Below are 20,466 nucleotides of genomic sequence, written 5' to 3'. Positions count from 1 at the left end.
CTTACTGCTCTTACTGTTAACTTTTTGACATGCTTTCAATATGTTTCCAAATAATCTATAAAACATTTCCAACCATCTTTGAATACTTTTTTTTTATCCTGACCCTTATTCTATTTGTCAATCTTGCCATTTCTATATATTCTATTAACTTTGTCTGCCATTCCTCCTTTGTTGGTAGCTTCCCTCCACTTCTGAGCATACGCCATGCGCAGACCCCTTCTTGATGATCGGAGGGATCTGCTTTGCTTTATTATAGCCCAATGGGATTTTCCAATTTTTATTTTTTTTTATAAATTTTTTATTAATTTTTCACATTTTATAAAGACATACCACACACAAAAAAGACAAAAACAAAAACATGTATAATTTCAAAACCCTCCTTTCTTAACCTTGTTCCTTGACTTCCCCCCACCCCCTCTTCATACATCCCAATTCCCATAATTAAGTCAGCAAGTTGTTATTTCTCCTCCTTATCATATTGGTATTAATATTACGTCTCTTATGAAAAATTAAGTTCTTTCCTAAGGTGGACCCAAGTTCCCTTCCATCGATTTCCCATTTTATATTAAATATGGATCATACTAACTAAACCCAAAATCCTAAGCGTTTTTAAGGTTCTGTTTTCCCCTCCCTCCCATCCCCGGTTTCCGTCCCTTCCCAAGTACATGCCCACAATAACAGTTCTTAGCCTGGATTCCTCACGTCCGAGGCCTTCAAATCTCTTTCAGTCCCTCTCTGCCGGTTTTGTTGGTAGTCCTTTTTGTTGGTCATTGAATCTCGAAGGAGCTCTATCCCAATCAAACCAGGTTTTCTTTCCACAAGAATACTTGATGACAGCTGCTGCAAAAGTTCCACCAATCCTTCATATTCAGAGTGGAGGCCCCAATCATATTTCTTCTTTCTTTTAAGTTCCTGTATTCCAAATACTCCAGGGGCCTCCTCCTTCATCTTTCGCATCTTTCGCAGATTTGTAATCCATATAATCCGAGGGTCTTCTTCCTTGTAATCCGCTAGTGTAGGCTTCTGGTAGGTACTTTCCATCTGTACTTTCTCCATTCCTTGTTTAGTCTCCTTCAGTTCTTGAGATATCTCTTCTAATTCGGCTGCAGATTTTTTCTCATTCAAGTCCTTGGTACATTCAGCAGAGCTACTTGTTCCAGAAGTCAAGGTCGTAAGTTGTTTGTTCATAGCCAGACTCTGCTCTTGTAAAATTCCCAGAAGGAAGAACATTCTTTCTATCTCAGCTAGTAATTTTCCATCTGTAGCCATTGTAATGTCTCAGAATTCCCCCTAGAGAATTCTGGTTACTTAGTAGTCTTTTTCCAACAATCCTTTACCTCGTTGTTTGCTTCTTTGTTTCCAACAACTTTAATTCAGTTATAACATTTAGTCCAGAGAGATCTTAAATATCAAATTTTTTAACTTCAAACTGCCCGTTTGACAGCTTTGACAGCTGTCAAACTCCTTATTCCTCTTCAACAGACTCAGACACAGGACGCTCCCGGGTCCGGGGGGGGGGGGTTACACAAAATAAAACTTCTAAAGTTCCACTCTCACACTCCAGCTCAAAACTTCTTTTGTCAAATCGTGGAGGCTAATATCTTTTAGCTCTCGCCAAGAAGAATGGACTCTCCACCTTAGTTCTCCTGTTCTTGCTTTAGATCATTTGTAAAAGGGGGGGTGCGGACTTCCCTTTAACACATCCCCCGGTCGTACCGAATTCAAAGATAGGTATTTTAAAGTCCGAATTCCATTCTACTCACGGGTAATTTCTTTTCAGGTCCAAATTTAGGGAAAAAAGTCAGCGCTCTCCGGCCATGGCACACGGCTTCGCTCCGCTGGAGTAGGGGTCTACTCTCAGCACCGCGCCGCTCTCCGTACCCTTTCCAAAGCCTTTAAAAAGGCTCTTCGTGGGTCGGAGGGGGCGCTTAAGGTGCCCACCGAGTCACCAAGTCCGCAGGCATCCGCGCCTGCGGTTTCTAAGGGTCTCCGCGTCGCCGTCGCGGCAAGACCCGTCCCCAGCAGAGCCGATTCCCTCCGGAGCTCGGAGGGAATCCGCCATTAGCCGATCGCACTAACCCGGAAGTCCAATGGGATTTTCCAATTTTCAGCAGCACACATACAAGCACATACAGAGTTATTTTCTATTCCAATGTTAATTAAACTAATAGTAAGTATTATTATTATTATTATTATTATTATTATTATTATTATTATTAACACACCCTTCACAGGTGGAAAACACAATTAGCCTGCCAAGGAGCTCACTGAGCTGAAAGGGTGAATGTGGTGACTGGCAGGCGACCTTCTGAGGAGTGGTCCCCTCCGGCATGCAGAGAGGTCCACCTGTTGCCCCCTGCACGACACCCACAAGGAGGTTGGGGGGTGCAACCCTTGCCTTGCCCTGGCGCTGTCAACACAGGTTGCACCACTGGGACCAGCGCAGAAGGAAATGCATAAGCCCACACCAAATTTTACACCTACGGTAGTTTGGAAGCAGCAAACTGCTCAGTAAAGTCCGCTTCTCGTGGATCCTTCATAGCCTTGCAAAGTCTGCACTGCAGCCCTTCCTCTGAGGAGGGCAGATTGAAATGTTTCCCTTTTTTGTGGAGCTCAGTTTCCAAATCGAGTTTCTGTCATTCATAGAATTGTAGAGTTGGGAGGAACCCCGGGGGTCCTCTAGTCCAACCCCCTGCAATGCAAGAATCCTGCTCGCAGCCCTACGGGGGTGGGCTTGGACCACCAGCCTTCTGACTAACAGGCAGGTGCACTGAGCCCTGGAAGCCCTGGGGGCTCTTTGCAAATGCAGCCCTGGGGAATCTGCCCCAGCCACTCTCCTCACTCGCCCTGCTCTGCAGCCGCCTCCAGGTGATTGTCGCTTCTCTGCAGGATGGATCCATGTGCAGTTACAACTCTCAGGACCGTGCGGCCAACTGCACATCCGTCGTGGTGGTCCCAGTGGGGAACGAGGTGGCCCTGGAGCAGGCTGTGGCAACCATTGGGCCGGTTTCGGTGGCCGTGGACAGCAGGAGCTTCTACTTCCATTTCTACAAGTCAGGTGAGGGGCCAAACGTTCGGAGAGGGTGGCAGCCTCTGGTCTGATTTTGGTGGCAGCTATATTGCCTTTATTAATATTGCGCAGAATGAAGCAATTGGATGCATAAAAACGGTCTCCTTTTGGAATAAAAATTGTCCAGATCCATAAATGCAATTCAAAGCTTTAAACAGGTACGAAACAATCAGCAATACATCCAGAAAGTTGTATAAAGCATTTGCATCAAGGATAGGCTCTTCTTAAATTATGACCAGAGCAAAAATCCACACTGTGTCTCTGTGCAGCTCCTGGAGGTGCAACTTATCACATCCTCCTCTCACTGTGTTTGGGTACAAAAGACCGAGCCAGCTCCCTCCAGAATGATGAATTGGCAATTGACTACATTAACTGCATCATCTAAGGTTAAACTCCCATGTGAAAGCTAGCAGAGAATATGAACAGTAAATTATTGACTCAGATAGATAGATACAATGGGATTTTCCAATGTTAAACCCTTAGCAACATACTAGATTCAGGTAGGTATCCGTGTTGGTCTGATGCAGTCAAAATAAATTAAAAAATTGTCCAGTAGCACATTAGAGACCAACTAAGTTTGTTCTGGGTATAAGCTTTTGTGTGCACGCACACTTCTTCAGATACCTTAGCAACATACATACAGGCACTCTCTATTTCAGTGTGCAATTATACAATTATACTTAACAAGCTAAGGGATAATAGGCAAGTCCTGGACACAGATGGCTAATTTGTGGGCCTTATCTAAGGTGGGCTGCAGCAGCAGTGCCAAACACTGTAGTCCATGCAGCGGTGAGCTTGAGGTTGGACTACTGCAATGTTCAGCACGTGGGGCTGCCCTTTGGACCTGGTTTCGAAGCTCTGGCAGGTGCAGAATGCAGTGACCAGACTGTTGATGGGGACATCTGGCCAAGGACGAGAGACACCTTTGTTAAAAATATTTGTACCGGCTGCCCAACCCCTGCCAAGCCATGTTTAAAGTCCTTGCATTGATTTACAAATCCCTGAACAACTTAGGTCCAGGCTGCCTCAGGATCACCTGAAGCCTTCTTTCCCAGCTCAGTTACTGAGATCACCTGCAGGAGCATTGTAGAGTCATTCCCCAACTCAGGCTCACCTGACAGCAACAAGAATCAGAACCCTATCCTGTGACCTTACCCTGTGGAACTCTCTGCCACTAGCAAGCCAGCAGGCACCACCTGTGCCGACTTTTAAACACCTGCTGAAAACTTTTCCACGCCAGGCCTAAGCAGAGAAGGAAAAGTGCATCTTCCCACAATAGTTAGCTGATTTCTGATTTAAACTTTTAATATGGTTTTACACTATATGGTTTTATGTACTAGTACTGTAAAGAACACACACACACATAATATTTTTATGTTGCACTGGATGTGCTTGGCTTAAAGGCCTGTTCTGTGCCTGAAAACCTCAGAACTCGGACCCTCCACATGCTAAAAACCAGGATCTTTATATCAAGTTGGATGGTTGGGGAAGTTTGTGCAATTATAGAAGTAGCCCATCTATGAGGCAGAGGATGCTGCCGTTGCTCCATCTAGCTCAGTAATGTCTACACTGGCTGGCAGCAGCTCTCTGGAGTTTCAGGCCGAGGGGTCTCTCCCTCCCAGCCCCACCTGCAGATGCCGTCAGGGATTGAGCTGATGTGGTAAAGGCTCTACCACTGAGCTACACTCCTCCCTTTGTTAATAAAGTAAGATTCTAGTCCTCATGGGCCCGATTTAAAGAGGAAGCTGTATTATGGGAAGTCAGGCCATTGGTCTATAACATGGGTAGGCAACCTAAGGCCCGGGGGCCGGGTCCAGCCCAATTGCCTTCTCAATCCAGCCCGTGGACAGTCTGGGAATCAGCGTGTTTTTACATGAGTAGAATGTGTCCTTTTATTGAAAATGCTTCTCTGGGTTATTTGTGGGGCATAGGAATTCGTTCTTCTTTTTTCTTCCAAAATATAACACACACCCCCAAGGTCTGAGGGACAGTGGACCAGCCCCCTGCTGGAAATGTTTGCTGACCCCTGGTCTACAATATATACCTCAGGAGTGTCTACACAAAGGGCTCGCCCACACGTCTACCTGTGTGCCACAGAAAGTGTGGTCCAAGTGTTCTCCCCCTTGCCCTGCTCCTTTCCGAGGGAAAACTGGCTCTTTTGGTGATCAATTGGAACAAATGGCAAACCAGGGAAAACCCAAATTGGCTATTGAGCGCTAAAGAGCAGTTTTCTTTGGGATGGCAGGACAAGCCCTGACTTTCTACAGCTCTTCCTTCTCCGTACCCCTTCCCTCTTTGTGCATTACCCCTTCAAAGATCCTGGTGCTCTTTAAAAAATAGAACTTGGAATTTATTTACTTTTTTAAATCCAAAAAGCTTCCCATTGGAAAGTCATACTTGACACACAAGGTAGATAACTAGATTTCAGAGTGATGGTGGTGTTGGAGTGTTTGTGCAGCCGGCTATGGTCTACTCTGAGTGGTCCCAGTTGGTCATTGTTATTTTATTTATTTATTAAATTTGTATTTATGTTAAATATGTCCCTACATTCATATCGGAGGATGTGCTGCAAGCCAGGCTTACATTGGATGAAGCCCCCTTGGGCGCGCCTTCCTCCCCGCTTTGCCCCGTTCTGATCCTGCCTCACTCCAGGTCTCTTCTCCTGCCAGGGGTGTTTGACAGCTCCTCGTGTACCCAGCTGGTGAGCCACGCCATGCTGGCTGTTGGTTATGGGACGCTCCAGGACGGTGGGAACAACACGGCTTATTGGATCCTAAAGAACAGGTGACCAAAGGGGTATTTGAGCCGGGGCGGGGATGGTCGGGAAAAGCTCAGAAGAACATAAGAGAAGCTCTTCTGCGAGGGCTGGCCCACCCATGAGGTGAGGTGCGGGAACCGCCTCAGGCTGCAGGATCCATGGGGCAACAGCCTCCATAGCGGCCCCTTGGCAATGGGAAGCTCGTCTCCTCCCACCCTTGGTGGTGGGACACCACTGAGCGATTGTCTCAGGTGCCCCAATGTCTTGGGCCATCTAGTCCAGCCTCCTGTTCTCACAGTGGCCAAGCAGAAGCCCCCAAGTCTGGGAGCAGGATTTGGCCACAAGAGCAGCCCTCTTCTCCTCCCATGGTCGCCAGCAACCACAGGAAGGAAATGGGAAAGCCTCCCCATTGTCTCTTTGCTCACAAATCCTGTCTTAAGGGCATATTTGTGCATGAATAGGGTGAGCCTTCAGGAACTAAAGTATTTACCATTACAAAAGAATGGCCAGGCTGCCACGGCAATGCAATCAGGGATCATTAACAGGTGTCCCGACAGATAGGATGTCTGTTGTAGACCACCTCCTGTGATGTATGTCTGCTGGAGACCACCTCCTTCTGTGATGTATGTCCTGGGGGGCGGGGTCTTGGGCTACAGGGTGGGCAATTTCAAAAGTCTACATAAGGGCTTGCACACCATTGTTCTGGGTTCCTCCACCCTGCTGTGTGTGGGGAGTGGGGACCCTGTTGCAACAGTTTCATACAGTGGTACCTCGGGTTACAGATGCTTCAGGTTATGCGATTTCGGGTTGCACACCACGCCGAACCCGGAAGTACCAGAACAGGTTACTTCCAGGTTTCGGCGCTCACGCATACATGCATGCGCAAAAGCGTCGAATCACGACCCGCACATGTGGTTTAGACCACAGCGCCACCCGTGTCCTAAAATTATATTAGAAAGTAATTATATTACTAATTATATTCGGTCTCCCATTATTAGAATGGGATACAAAAGACGAAATGGTTAAATCTAGAATATACACTGGGCTAAAGATCTGGGACCTAATATGGAAATAAGTGCATGAGAAAAGCTGTGGAAAGTAAATATGAAATATACTGCTTTAAAAGTAAATTACATGAAAATTACATGTATTGCTTAAGTGATATACTTAACACCTAGCCAATTATCTAAAATGTATAAGAATATTCCTAACAATTGCTGGAAGTGTAAACCCGCAGATGGATCTTTTTTTCATATGTGGTAGAATTGCAAGAAAGCGAGGGAATTTTGGGAAATGAAACATGATGAAATAAAAAAGATATCCAAAATGCCCAAAGCGTTTTTGTTAGGGATTATAGGGGGAGAAATCCCCCCCAAAAAATATTAATGTTGTTTATGTAACAACAGCGGCTAGGATTTTATGTGTGCAGAAATGGAAGGAAGAAGTTCCCACCAACGAAGAATGGAAAAGTAAGATAATGGACTTTGCAGAACTCTCAAAATTAACAGCAAAATTAAGAGAATCTAATGACGAGTGTTTTATGGACGAATGGATGCCTTTTTTGGACTATTTAAAGAAATATTATAGTATGATGAGCTTGCGAGGAGGATTTGAGATATGAGCAACAGAAATAATTAGAGTATAATACTGTGGTTATGATTTAATAGAAGAGAGAGTGTAGCAGAAGGAGAAGAACAACAACTCCATGGAAAACTGGGAAGCAGATAAAAAAACCAAGAAAAGATGAAATTGTGTTTTGATTGTATATGCTAAACATCTGGAAACTTAACAAAATGTAATTTTTAAAAAGAGATTTCACCCCCTTAAAAATATAAAGCGGTATGGAAATGAAAATACTACTGTTACTACTACTGACAATATACAGTTATGATGGTGATAATGGCTTTGAGGGTTTGGGGGGCTTTTATTTTTTTTACAATCAAGTGGTATATAAATTGCATGAAATAAAATAATGTACTGATCCCTCCTTTCTCTCTCTTTCTCTGTCAGCTGGTCTGAGAAATGGGGAGAGCAAGGCTACATGCGATTGGTCAAGGGCACTGGCAATCACTGTGGCATAGCCAATCAAGCCAGCTATCCCGCCCTGTAAGCTTCTCAAGAGCCAGGATCCCACCCCTCCCGACCTGCCCCACCTGAACCTGTTGCACAGCTATGAATCCTCAGTTGTTGAACATGCAATTTCACGTTCTCTGAGAAAAGTTGAAATTGCAAAGGAAATCATGTACAGTGGTACCTCAGGTTAAGAACTTAATTCGTTCCGGAGGTCCGTTCTTAACCTGAAACTGTTCTTAACCTGAAGACCACTTTAGCTAATGGGGCCTCCTGCTGCTGCCGCGCTGCCAGAGCACGATTTCTGTTCTCATCCTGAAGCAAAGTTCTGAACCTGAAGCACTATTTCTGGGTTAGCGGAGTGTGTAACCTGAAGAGTATGTAACCTGAGGTACCACTGTACTATTATTACCTGCTGGGCTTCCTGACTCTGCCCTGTTCCTTAGTTGTTGTTTTAAATGTCTCTGTCCTGCATATAATTCTGAAGCATACCTTATCCTTGTATTGCTTTCCATTTGGCAGTGGCAACCTGCATTTTCTTGCCTTTTTAAATAAATGTGGAATTCTGAAATGCCTGTTGTTGCCGGAAACTGGGATGAACTTCTTGGGGAAAGTGTCAAATGAATATTTTAATAACTCGGTCGGTTGAGCATGAGAATCTCAGGGTCATGAATTCGAGCCCCACGTTGGGCAAAAAGATTCCTGTGTTGCAGGGGCTTGGACTAGACTCTAGGATCAATGAATGCCATCTGCATGATACAGAATTTGACCACACCTGGATTTCCTACACCCTGGGGATGTTTGGAAGTTAACACTTAGTTAACAACGCTTTTCTATCATTTGCTGTATTTCAGTTTGGCATCGTGTGTGTGTGTGTGCGTGTGTGTGTGTGTGCGCGCGTGTGTGTGTGTGTGCGTGTGTGTGCGTGTGTGTAAGTGCTTCAGGCAAGGGGAACATAGCATGAAATGTGGTCCAGCTACCACCAGAGCAGCAGGGCCAGAGGTTTATAACTGGATTCCTCCCCAAACAGTATGGCCTTTCTACATTGAGGACATTGTTCTTCCTGTCCATCCTGACATGTTATGACATAGAATTGTAGAGGGACCCCGAGGGTCATCTAGTCCAACCCCCTGCAATGCAGGAATCTCATCTCAAGCATCCCTGACAGATGGCCATCCAACCTCTGCTTAAAAACCGCCAAGGAAGGAGAGCTCATCACCTCTTGTGGGAGTCTTCCACTGTCAAACAGCTCTCACTGTCAGAAAGTTCTTCCTGATGTTTAGTTGGAATCTCCTTTCTTGTAACTTGAAGTCATGGGTTCGAGTCCTACCCTCCAGAGCAGGAGAAAACAAGCTTGTTCCTTCTTCCATATGATAGCCCTTGAGATGTTTGGAGATGGCTTTCATATCTCCTCCCAGCCTCTTCTTTCCCAGGCTAAACATACCCAGCTCCTTCAACCATTCTTCATCAGACTTGGTTTCCAGACCCTGGATCATCTTGGCCTCCCTCCTCTGTACACCTTCCAGCTTGTCAACATCCTCCTGAAATTGTGGTGCCCAGAACTTGACGCAGTATTCCAGGTGTGGTCTGACCAAGGCAGAACAGAGCGGGACTATAACTTCCCTTGATCTGGACACTAGACTTCTGTGGATGCAGCCCAAAATAGCACTAGCCCCCCCCCCCCCATTGCTACATCACACTGTTGTTAAGCTTGTGGTCCACTAGGACTCCTAGTTCCTTTTCTGATGTACTACTGAATGCCGGGTGTCCCCCATCTTATATTTGTGCAGCATTTTTATTTTATTTTTTATTTTTTGTGCAGCTCTACACAAATTTTATTTTATTTTTTTTGTATTTTTGTGTATGCAAACCACTTTGAGATCCTTTAGATAAAGTGGTCTTTAAATTGAAATAATATTATATTTGTTGGCATCCATCTGTTTTGAGAAACATTGGAGTATGCCTCGAGGGGGTGAAGTCAAACTGCACTAGCAGCACCGAAGTGACCCCCACAGGGCGCCAGCCTGGGCAGGGTTTCTGAAGGTCCTCGGCTGTCCAGATGACAAGATTCCGGTACTTTCGGATTTGGCGCAACCCGAAATCGCACAATCCAAAGCGTCTGTAACCCGAGGTATGACTGTAGTTTTGAAAACTGTTGATTTCACCTGTCTTTTGATGAATTTTTTATTGTTCCTGGCTGTTTTATAAATTTGATTTTATCGGCATTTTCATATATCGTTTTATGTACCTTAAATTGCTTAGAGGTGGGTGGTTGTTTCTTTTGATTCAGTAATGTCTCCGAAAATTTTTACACATCACTTGTGGAGACAGGCGAACTAATGCCAGTGTACTGGAAGAAGCAAAGATCACCCGTGTCAAAGCAATGATTCTTCAACATCAGCTTCGTTGAACTGGCCGTGTTGTGCGGATGCCTGATTATTGTCTTCCAATCTAAATAAAAGGGTAAACTTGCACACTGGCCAGTTTCCGTTTTGACTTGAAATGTTTGTTTCGGTACTCACTGCAACGACACCCGCCTGAGAGAAGACAGGGCTCCACCTGGCGCCCACTACTCATAACTCTAGCAAAGGAAGCTAAAATGAGTAGCAGGGATATTCTATCTGCATGAGCCTTTGCAAACTTATTGCTTTCCGGATATTTCAGGCGGCTCTTCCTATCGGCCCCAGCCAGAACAGTTTTGGACTACAACTCCCATCAACCCCCAGTCAGCAAATCTGTTGGATGCTGCCTTCAAATCATCTGGAAGGCATCTGTAGGCTTATAGATAAACTTGGCACAATAGTTGTCAACAGCTTTGCCACTTGTGCTTCTAATAACTGCTTTAAAATGAGGGTGGGGTGGGAATACTGAATAACTCACATTCCCACCCCCATTTCTGGTCAGTTAGCCTACCTCACAGGGTCGTGAGAGAATCAGGAATGCCCCTTGCTAAACAAAAATTGCTCCAAGAAGTGTTAAATGGGGGGGGGCACACACACACACACACACACACGAGTGCACAGCCTTGGGGAAGTTTCGGGAACCCTGTTTTGTCATTCTGGATGTTCTGTCCGGGATGTGTGACAGGAGGGGAAATCCGAGCCAGTGGAGGGGGGGGCTGTTATGGGAATCCGGCCCTTCTTAGGAGAAAAGGCTTCCTGAGATCAGCTGTGAGCCAGGAAGTGAGGGGAAGGCCAGCGGTTGAGACAAAACCACAGAAGAACCTCCTGAAGAGAGACGTGGTCGGGAACCAGCCCAGACTCGGAAGGCAAAATCTTTGCTACTGGTGAGTCCCCCCCCCCCCTTAAAAATAAAAATTTAGGACTCCATTTACTGTTGCCATGACAGCAGCATGCAATGCAGTGCCTTTAACAAATCATAGCATAAAAGGATCTCTGCCCCAATGAGCCTGCAATGGCATGGCATACCTGTTGCTCTCCCAATGTTCCCGGGGGCCACCCCATCTCGTCACTGAACTTTGGGGCCCTCGCTAGTCATGGAGAGCTGAGCTAACCTGTCAATTTTGGTTTCTCTCATATTCTCGATTTTTCCAGCCTTGAGTTCAGTCCTAGACATCAGTTTACAATTAAAACATCTCTCTCTCTCTCAGCTGCCAATTTTAATTGTCTAATTTTAATTATGTTTCTAGTTACTTCTTTTGACTGTTGATAATTTTAATATTTTGTTTTATAATTTTGTAAATCATTTAGAGGTGTTGTAGTTTTTTATTTTAAGAAAAAAATCTAATGGTTTACAAATTTTGTTAAATAAAATAAATGCTAGGTGCCGCTGCCCCCTGCTCACTCTGCTTGCCACCCCTGCCTCCCCGCCAGCCCCTCCTCCCTTTACACCTCACTCACCTATCCCCTCCTGGCTTGCCCCACACATTGCCTCTTCCCCTCTCAGCTTGCCCCTCCGCTCCCTGATCATCATGACCCCCCTTGCTTTTAAAGGAAGGGGGTGGGCTTCACAGAGCGGTTTGCAAAGCACCTCCCCCCATCAAACAGCTCACCTGGGCCACCTGCCATCATGCTAAAGTTCACCACCTACTGGCAGCCACATGAACTACAGTGTGATGACGGCCTTGCATTTTTATGTATAAAAATAAAGACCATTTGTGCCTGTAAAATCTTTCAGGTGGTCATACTGCTTCACTTGCAATTGGTGCACATCCTCTCGTTTCCTGCTAAAATCTTGTAAGTTTTAATAACACAGATTTTCCTGAGTTGTAGTTTCTTGTCCTACTTTTGTTGCACTATAGTACAAGAGTGCCACTCCAGACGGCAATAATGTGGTGACATTGCAGGACTAATAAACCAGAGTGCCCTGTAGATGGTCCTACTGCATCAATAACATGCTACAGAATATACCCACCAAAAAACCAGCCGTCTGGAGGGGTCCTTCTTAGTTAAGTTGTAAGCTTGGAAAATACTGCATATTAAGTATTTTACATAAGTTGAGTTTTGATGACTCTTTCACACAGGATTTGAAGCTGCACAAGCACTGAAGGAAGATGCAGCGGATAATACTGACCATCTCATTTCTCCTGTCACCCGGTTTCCCTTCACAAGAGGACATTGTTTGGTTCAACGGATCAAAAGGTATGGCAGGAAGAGAGGCAACTGATGGGAGAGGCTTGGCAGTGTGGCTGCTTTGCTGCTCCAAAGCTGCATGCAAATTCTCCAGAGCTCCACGAGGTCCAGCACCTTGCTTCCTGGAGCAACTCCTGCTATATCATCCAGAGGACCTCTTTCCAACCTTTTAATACTGTGTTGGGTTAAAACTGGTGGGATCCCCCAGTCTTGAAACTCTTACTTAGCAGCCCCTGTGGTCCCCTTTAATTTGTGTTGTGGTTAACCTGGGGGCATCACTGCACACTTCAGTGCATTGTGTAAAATCATAGCAAGGTCACATTGAAAACTTTTATAGGGGATCAGGCATTGGTGTTATTGTCCTGGTTCAAAGGCCATATGAAGGGATATCCTTGATGTTTCCCATGTACACTTAGTACCTGAGCAGCAGACTGAGCAGACACAGTCTATAGCACTAGGGCAAGAGGCACTGAAGCAACTCAGCCCAGCTAACCAAGACCGCTGAGTACAGGGCAGTATAACAAGAACAACAACAACAGCAACAACAACCTCACAGGGTCATTGTGAGAATAGAAGGCTGAGAGGTGATATGAGAGCCACCTTCAAATATCTGAAGAGCTTCATATGGAAGATAAAGCAAGTTTGCTTTCTGCTGCTCCAGAGAGGAGGACCTGAATTAACTGATTCAAATGACAATAAAGGAGATCCCAACTAAACATTAAGATGAGCATTCAGATAGTAAAAGCTGTTGGCCGGTGGAACGGGCTCCCTCGGAAAGTGGTGGCCTCTCCTTCCTTGAAGGTTTGTAAACAGAGGCCAGAGGACCATCTGTCAGGGATTCATTAGCTGTGGTTCCTGCATTGTAAAGGTTTGGACTAGATGACCCTTGGGAGTCCCTCCCAACTCTATAATTCTATGATTGTAAGAAAATAGGAGTTCTTTCTTGTATTCTACTTGTAAGCTCTGGAATAAAAGATAAGTGCTGCAAGCTTATCTCTTCCTCTGATGCAATACCACGCAACTGTTGTATATTATTAATCGTCCCCCCCTTCCATTGTTCTTTTTTGGGGGTGGGGGGAACACAGGAGTTCCACTAGACCAGCAGTACGCCAGTCTTGGGGCGCCTGAAGTCCTCTTGCATTGCCCTGTCCCTGAAGGCAATTCTACGGTGGGATGGAAAATGAGCAGCACGTCCCGTGGGATTTTGAAGGCAGTGAGAAGAGATGGCAGCCTTGTTTTGCAGAACGCCAGCCTAGCTCAGAATGGGGAATACAGTTGCCATGATCTCGCCACTGGGCGGTTGCTGCGGAGAATTCATCTGAAGCTGGGCTGTGAGTAGAAAAAGACAATTACAGTCCACATTCCTTGTGTCTCAAGTTCTTGATGTTTGGTCTTTTGTGACTCCACCCCTCTCTGGTTGATTCCCCACCAGAGTCTAACTAAGAGTCTGCCTTTCTGTAATCCAGGATTTCCCAAACTTGGGTCTCCAGCTGTTGTTGGACTACAATTCCCATTATCCCTAGCTGCAGGACTAGGACGATGGGAACTGTAGTCCAAAAACAGCTGGAGACCCAAGTTTGGGAAACCCTACTTTGAATTGGTTGGAAGAGGAATCAAAATTCAGCGTAGCACTTAATTGCATGCTATCGTGCAATGCCTTTCCCATGACCAAGATTCTTATATAGTATTTTCTTAGAAAGAGGCCCTGCTCACCAAAGGCCCCTGCAATGTTTATTAGAAGCTTGCTCCTTGGGTCTTCTTCATCTTAAGGCATTGGCTGCCCCTTAACTTGGTCTGGTCTTGGTCTGTGGGAGGTGACTTAAATCACTAAGCTTCTTTCAATTTTTAAAAATTGGAATAGAGGGGGGATTTGCGGGGGGTGGGGTGGTAAATTAGGAAACAAGTACCTGTAATCTGCCACTTGGGGTGCTGATGGCAGGAAAATGGGAACAGAATAAGTAAAGGCATAAAAGAGAGCAATTCAGCAGTGCTTTTGCTTTTGCAATTGGTTGTAGAAGCCACAAGGAATAAGCTTCTAATTAAAGGCACAGTAGGGTTTAAAAGTTATAACGTCCACAGGAATTTACCCTTAGCGATGGCAACATCCTAATGATTTGGTTTTTGTTGCAATTTACCATATACCATAATTGGCAGGGAAGGTAAATGTCACAGAAGTCCCCATTATTAAAAAAAGAGGGTTTCATACTTATGAATATCCTATTGCATCAGCTGGGCAGCAATTTTTCTTTTCAGTTTCCCAGTCTCAAACTCAACAAAGTTGCCAACTGACACCAGTACCTCAATTGCTGTTTTTGCACTTTCTTTTGAGATAATCACATTTCCCACAATGGCATTATTCCCTGTGTTTGTGGTGTTTATTGTGTTAAAAGTCCATTTACACTTTGTTCAAGACTGCTTTCAACCATTTTCAGGGTGGCTTATAATGCCTGTTTAGTTCTTTTGCATATTTCTTGTAGAATTGCTGTCCAAAAGGGTTGGATCAAAATCCCACTACATGTGGAGGTATGTGCCTGTAGAGCTGCAGCCTCTCCAGCCCAATTAAAAAATTGAAAGAAGCTTAGTGATTTAAGTCACCTCCCACAGACCAAGACCAGAGGTTCCTGGTTGTGTCAGCACTAATTTCTGTGGTGTTAGGTACCATCTATAAGTAAGTTCCCTTCTTTTAGCTAAGATGGCTTTCAAGGGAGGTTTAGACCACATTTTAGTCTATTGGGTAGGGTTTATTTCGTAGCCTATGTCGTGCTCCTATTGTTTTTTGATTGTGTTGAGGGATTCTGGAGAAGTATCTTGCATATTGTGGATACCATCTTTTAGCCGTGTCCCTCTGCTGTCAGGCGAAGGTTTTCAAATGTGGTCAAGGGCCTAGTGGCTACTGATTTTACTGCTGGATTAAGAAGGTGTGGTGTGTTAGCCAAGGTATTTGGGTGTCCCCTAGTTTTGTCTTTGTGGTGTTGGTGAACAAACATTATTCTTGAAGTGATGTAGAATATCTTAGCTGAATATGAAAATGAAAAATGTGTTTGCTGGTTGACATTTTCATGGAATTACTCAAATGTAACTGTCTCCCCACCAGATAGTAAAATGGAGAGAGAGCAATGACCAAAATGGGTCATGTGACTCATTGACTGGGTAAACACCATGCATTTAATGCATAATTTTCCACCTACAGAATCCTGGGAGCTGTCAGGGACTGGGCAGATGAGAGTGTGGTCAGTGGCAGATCCCCCTTCCCCTAGGACTAGACATAATCAAGAACATTGTCCTTAGCAGCCACCATAGGCAGCTGGCGGGGTCTGATTGCTAGGAAGCAGCTAGAATTGGCAGTATTACATGTGCCACATAAAACCCATTCTACACATGTAAGAAATCAATCTTTTAGTGTGGCAGCAGCTACACTTTGGAACTCCCTGTCTCTAGATCAGTGTTTCCCAACCTTGGGCCTCCAGCTGTTTTTGGACTACAACTCCCATCATCCCTAGCTAGCAAGACCAGTGGTCAGGGATGATGGGAATTGTAGTTCAAAAACAGCTGGAGGCCCAAGGTTGGGAAACACTGCTCTAGATATCAAGAAGGCGCCTTCACTGTATTGTTTTGGTGCCTGCTAAAAGCGTTCCTTCAGACAAGCCTACCCAGATGCTTAGAAAGTCAAGGTGATTTGAATCTGTTGTGGTCCTTTAACTTTTGTATGCTTTAAAGAATGGTTATGGATCCCCCCCAGTTTTATTGATTTATCTTTTTTTTGGTAAACCTCCTTGAGGGTTTTTTTTATACTATCAAGCAATGCATAAATTTTATGAAATAATTAAGCCACCTTTTCTGCTCCTCCCCTTTCCTCCAGACCCACCTGATAAGCCTTTAGTATGGTGCTGGTCCAACACCTACCCAGCCATCAATTGCTCCTGGAGGTTGGAGACAAAGACACACCTGCCTACTTTTTTTTCCTCCACGTACAGGTAAAAAGGAGAAACTCCCTCTTATTGGTATCATAGATACAGTTGTGGCAATTCGGCTTCTCTCTTCACAGAAACGGAGGAAACAATGTTTATCAAATTAAAGTGAAGCTTTCAGAAGGGCTGCAGGGCTACCCATGGCGCCCATAAACCAACTTGTTTCCTTAGCAGGTATCATGGACTGGTTGGACCCAGGGGTGGTGGGAGGAACCAGCTAGAAACCCCAAGGGAAGAAGGGTCAGAGCCCAGGGACTGCAGGTGGGACGACAATGAGTGGTCAGAGGAGGAAGAGGGGGCAGACTGAGAAAAGGCGTCAGAAGCTGAGGAGGCAACAGGGTTTAGTGAGCAGGGAGAGTCTGTGGCAGAGAGAAGTCTAGAATCAGAGGCAGAAGAGGAATCTGGAGAGGAGGAGACTTAGGCAGCTGTGGGGAGCCAGGGACCTTTAGTCTCAGCAACTGATCCATAGGGCAAGAATTTCTGTGCTCATGAGGCCTGACACTCCTTTTGCAGCTCCTGTTTTGCTAATATAGAGTTAACTCCAGCTCGCTTGGGGTGATTCGTTGCTGGTTTGCTCTTGTCACTAGGTGGCCTGGGCAGCCCATGCTAATCTCTGACTTCTTTGCAATCCAGGCTTGGCATGGGAGGGGAAGTAAAGGAGTGTGTCCAAGCTACCACAGTGGCCAACAGCTGCTCCATTGACAATGTCCAGATGTTCTCCATCAATCCCTATGTGCTGAATGTAACAGCGGTGAACCCCCTGGGGGCAGCGACGACCCACTACTACTTCTTCCAGAATGAGATCCGTAAGTTTTCATAGAATCACGACACACGATTTCCTGCAACTTTTCTAACGGAAGGAAACAGGATTCATGCTGACGGCAGTAACATGCTGTTGCTCTTTAGACATTGCTGGACTACAGCTTCCATCATCGCTGACCATTGGTCATGATGGCTGGGGCTGATGAGTCACTAGCCAATACCTGGCCACACTAGCTAGCCCAAAGAAGGATCCCTGGTCCTCTGGTGGAGGCAGATGAGCAAGAGTCTTCCACTGCTTTGTTGGGGCAAAAGTCTGTACAGTGCAGAGATAGGGAACTTGTCTATCACTGGGGGATTTAAAAGGTTTTAAACCACAAGGGTGACAGAAACAGGTTTGTAGGTTCAGAGTTTTGAGGGCACATTGTGTTATTCAGAGTGGCTTTTACAAGGCTGGCAGGATTGACTCCGAATGTTGTTCACATTAACACCACACATTTATAGCGCTTTAAACAAGCATGGCTTCCCCCAAAGAATCCTGGGTAATGCAGTTTGTAAAGGGTGCTGAGAGTTGTAAGGAGGGCTCTATCCCCCTCACCGAGCTACAATTCCCAGAGTTCCTTGGGAAGGATTGTTAAACCTCTCTGGAAACTGTAGTTCCATGAGGGGACTAGTGGGGTCTCCGAGGTGGAGCTAAGATGGCGCCGAGGTAAGACGCACTTACCGGTGCTCTTCGGATTTCTTTTAATCTTCTTTTAATCTTTTATATTTTATCTTAACTGACCCACTCAGTCTTTGAAGCATTTTATAATTGCTGTAGCTACATGCTATGGCAACTCTCTGAGAGATTTGGCCCTGCTCCAGATTGCTGCAGACTGCTCCTTGTTCTCTCTTATCAGTGGGCCAGCCTCGGCTGCTAAAAGAGAAGTGAACGCCATTATCCTAATTGGAGAAAGGACTTAAAAGGAAGACGCCGTGTGGTGTTTAAATGTTATGTTTTTAAGAATCGTTTTTAAGAATCGTATAATCCTTGGCCTGAGGAAAGTATGGGTCAGAACAAACACTTGAGAGACTTTGACGAGCCCCTATCATCCCCTAAACCAAAACTATCAAGGTTGGGGCCACACCGGAATAGAAGAGGGAGTGACAATGCCGAGCATTGCCTTGGGGTGGAAACCCAAAATCGCTTCCTTCCTCTAAGTGATTTAGAAGCCACTCCAACTCTGACGACTCAATTTTTTTCAAAAGTAAAGCCTGTAAAGGAGAATATGGAAAAACTCTCATCACAGGATGATGGTTTAACATCTGATATGGGGGAGTTCCCCAGTTGTGTGCAGTTACAATTAGTTATTAAGACCCTTCACTGTATCTTTAAAAGGCTGGATGAGGTATCTTCACAATTATCTAATATCCTGCTGAAGGTTGAAAAACTTGAATCAACAACACAATCTTCAGTTTGTGAGGTCAAAAACTTATTGCCAGAGAGTGAGGTGTTGCCTAATTCAGATAAAAGAAAGGAGACTAAAATTAAATATATCTTAAATTCCCAAATGAATAATCAGATATTAACTCTGCAACCCAAGAAAAGTTGCCTTTCGGTCAGGTCGGAAATAGGAAGATGGTCATCGCTAGATGGGGCTAAAGACTGTTTAAGCAAACTCTTAAAAATTAAGAAACACCAGATTGACTTATATGCGGTGATGCCCCTGTTCCGACAGACCAACTTCTTGAAGGTGATACTCGCGTTCCACTCTGAAAAGATACCATCTATTATTGCTAGGCGGAAAACACTTTTGTCCATGGCCGATATCGTAGCAACGAGGGTTTTTGCAGATAGCAAGATCAAACCCCTTCTAAAGAGGTGCCCTGGCGGTGAGGACATTAGGACAAGAGACTCCGCCTTACTTCTCCTAACAATCTTCAGCACCCTTAACAAACTACAGTTCCCAGGATTCTTTGGGATCCATAACCATTTAGTGCGTGGTGTGAAGGTGGCACCGTAGGCCACGCATGCTTCTTCCATCTCTCCTCTTGCTTGCTTGTTTTGTATTATTTTCTCTGCACTGGCTTTGTCTTAGTCAAGCCTGACCCTCCAGAAGACTTGACCGTCTCCCAGATCCCGGGCCAGAGGAAGAAGATACTTTTGGTGTGGAAGCCCCCCAGCTCCTGGAAATTCCCAGAATACTTCCCCCTCAAATACTTGATCCGTTACTCAAGGGATGGAACCAACACCAGCAAAATGGTGAGAGAGAGCACCATATATGAGTCAGGGCTCTGCAGCTTTAGGACAAAATTGCTGCGCTTCCTGTATTTGACCGTAGTGCTCCTTCTTGCAGCCCTTCCTTTAATGCACAGGCTGCTGGTGGGTGTCAGGTTTTTGAGAAATGAAATTACAGCTGTGGTCTTTTGTCTCTCGCAGACAAGGCCCACCGAGCAGACATCCTTTGTGTTGACTGGGATCCGCCCTGGGGTGACGTACCAGGTCCAGGTGGCAGCGAAGGACTTCCTGGATCACGGCGAGTACAGTGCCTGGAGTCCGGCAGCATCAGGGGCAGCCTGGATGCCAGAGTGATGCGCTTGAAGAGCATCTGGAGTTCCTGTGGATTTCGGATGAGCCCCCACTTCCCAGGGATGGCCAAGAGTTCTTCATCACCTTTTGCAATTCTGGAGTTCACACAGAGCCTGAAGTCTAATTTCTATTTGCATGGGAAAATTTCAGCTCCTTTTCCTCCTTTTCCTTTATGGGGAACTAATCTGACTCCCCTTTTTCTTCTATAAATGTGACAAATGTATACTCTCATTGCACTCTCAGTTGTTTCCCGGTTTCCCCCTCCCTCTGTATTTTCAGTTTATTTTTCTATTTGCATTTCTTACATTCATTATTCTCCCTGCATTTTGGTATGTGCTTGTGCCAATAAACATTCTGTATAAAAAATGACAACAACAACAGTTTCTTGTTGAAAAAGAAAAAAACTAGTTTCTTTCACACACCCTCCCCAAAAGATCATAGACCTCCAATCCGGAAGTTTCTGACAAGGGCTTTTTGAGAAAGCACTATCTATATCACACTGCAACCAATGGCAGTATTCAAATTTATCTTAAAAGGAATTAATAACATCTCATTACTCAAAAGGCTCATATCAGCCAATCTTTTTATATAATGTTACTGTTGGAAAACAAGAGCAAGAACATAATAAAAGCTCCTGAATCCGGCCAGTGACCCCACTAGTCCCCCATCCTGTTCTTCAT

At 45.1% G+C, this 20,466-nt stretch overlaps 2 protein-coding genes across 5 annotated transcripts in view; both read left to right on the top strand.

Moving 5' to 3' along the window:
• LOC308577618 (procathepsin L-like) overlaps window positions 1–8,469 on the top strand; it is a 34,484-nt gene extending 26,015 nt beyond the window's left edge. For both annotated transcript variants that reach the window (XM_081177981.1, XM_081177980.1), the window contains exons 6-8: window positions 2,890–3,058; window positions 5,740–5,854; window positions 7,839–8,469. In XM_081177981.1, coding sequence (XP_081034107.1) covers window positions 2,890–3,058; window positions 5,740–5,854; window positions 7,839–7,938 — 384 coding nt within the window. In that variant the 3' untranslated portion in view covers window positions 7,939–8,469. The remainder of the gene's footprint in view (window positions 1–2,889; window positions 3,059–5,739; window positions 5,855–7,838) is intronic.
• A 1,273-nt stretch (window positions 8,470–9,742) lies between these two features.
• LOC308577622 (interleukin-27 subunit beta-like) lies at window positions 9,743–20,164 on the top strand. 3 transcript variants are annotated; one of them, XM_081177990.1, is made up of 7 exons: window positions 10,939–11,184; window positions 12,382–12,499; window positions 13,576–13,821; window positions 16,350–16,464; window positions 17,092–17,264; window positions 19,296–19,459; window positions 19,637–19,940. In XM_081177990.1, exons 2-7 carry the CDS (start codon window positions 12,412–12,414, stop codon window positions 19,787–19,789), a joined length of 939 nt encoding a protein of 312 aa, XP_081034116.1. In that variant the 5' UTR covers window positions 10,939–11,184; window positions 12,382–12,411; the 3' UTR covers window positions 19,790–19,940. The 3 variants fall into 3 exon arrangements, with proteins under 3 accessions (XP_081034115.1, XP_081034114.1, XP_081034116.1); XM_081177989.1 differs by lacking the exons at window positions 10,939–11,184; window positions 19,296–19,459 and adding an exon at window positions 9,743–10,029 and having other exon boundaries at window positions 19,637–20,164; XM_081177988.1 differs by lacking the exon at window positions 19,296–19,459 and having other exon boundaries at window positions 10,039–11,184; window positions 19,637–20,164.
• The last annotated feature ends 302 nt before the right edge of the window (window positions 20,165–20,466 follow it).

Source organism: Podarcis bocagei (genome assembly GCF_964188305.1).
Source record: "Podarcis bocagei genome assembly, chromosome: 18".
Lineage (NCBI taxonomy): Eukaryota > Metazoa > Chordata > Lepidosauria > Squamata > Lacertidae > Podarcis > Podarcis bocagei.
The sequence above is the reverse complement of the archived record's forward strand: the minus strand, read 5'-3'. Positions and strand labels throughout refer to the sequence as shown.

Coding starts and splice junctions, on each gene's coding strand:
- LOC308577622 (XM_081177989.1), top strand. CDS start 12,412: ATGCAGCGGATAATACTGACCATCTCATTTCTCCTGTCACCCGGTTTC. Junction 16,465..17,091: donor TTTTTTTCCTCCACGTACAG/GTAAAAAGGAGA, acceptor TTTGCAATCCAG/GCTTGGCATGGGAGGGGAAG. Junction 17,265..19,636: donor CTTCTTCCAGAATGAGATCC/GTAAGTTTTCAT, acceptor TGTCTCTCGCAG/ACAAGGCCCACCGAGCAGAC.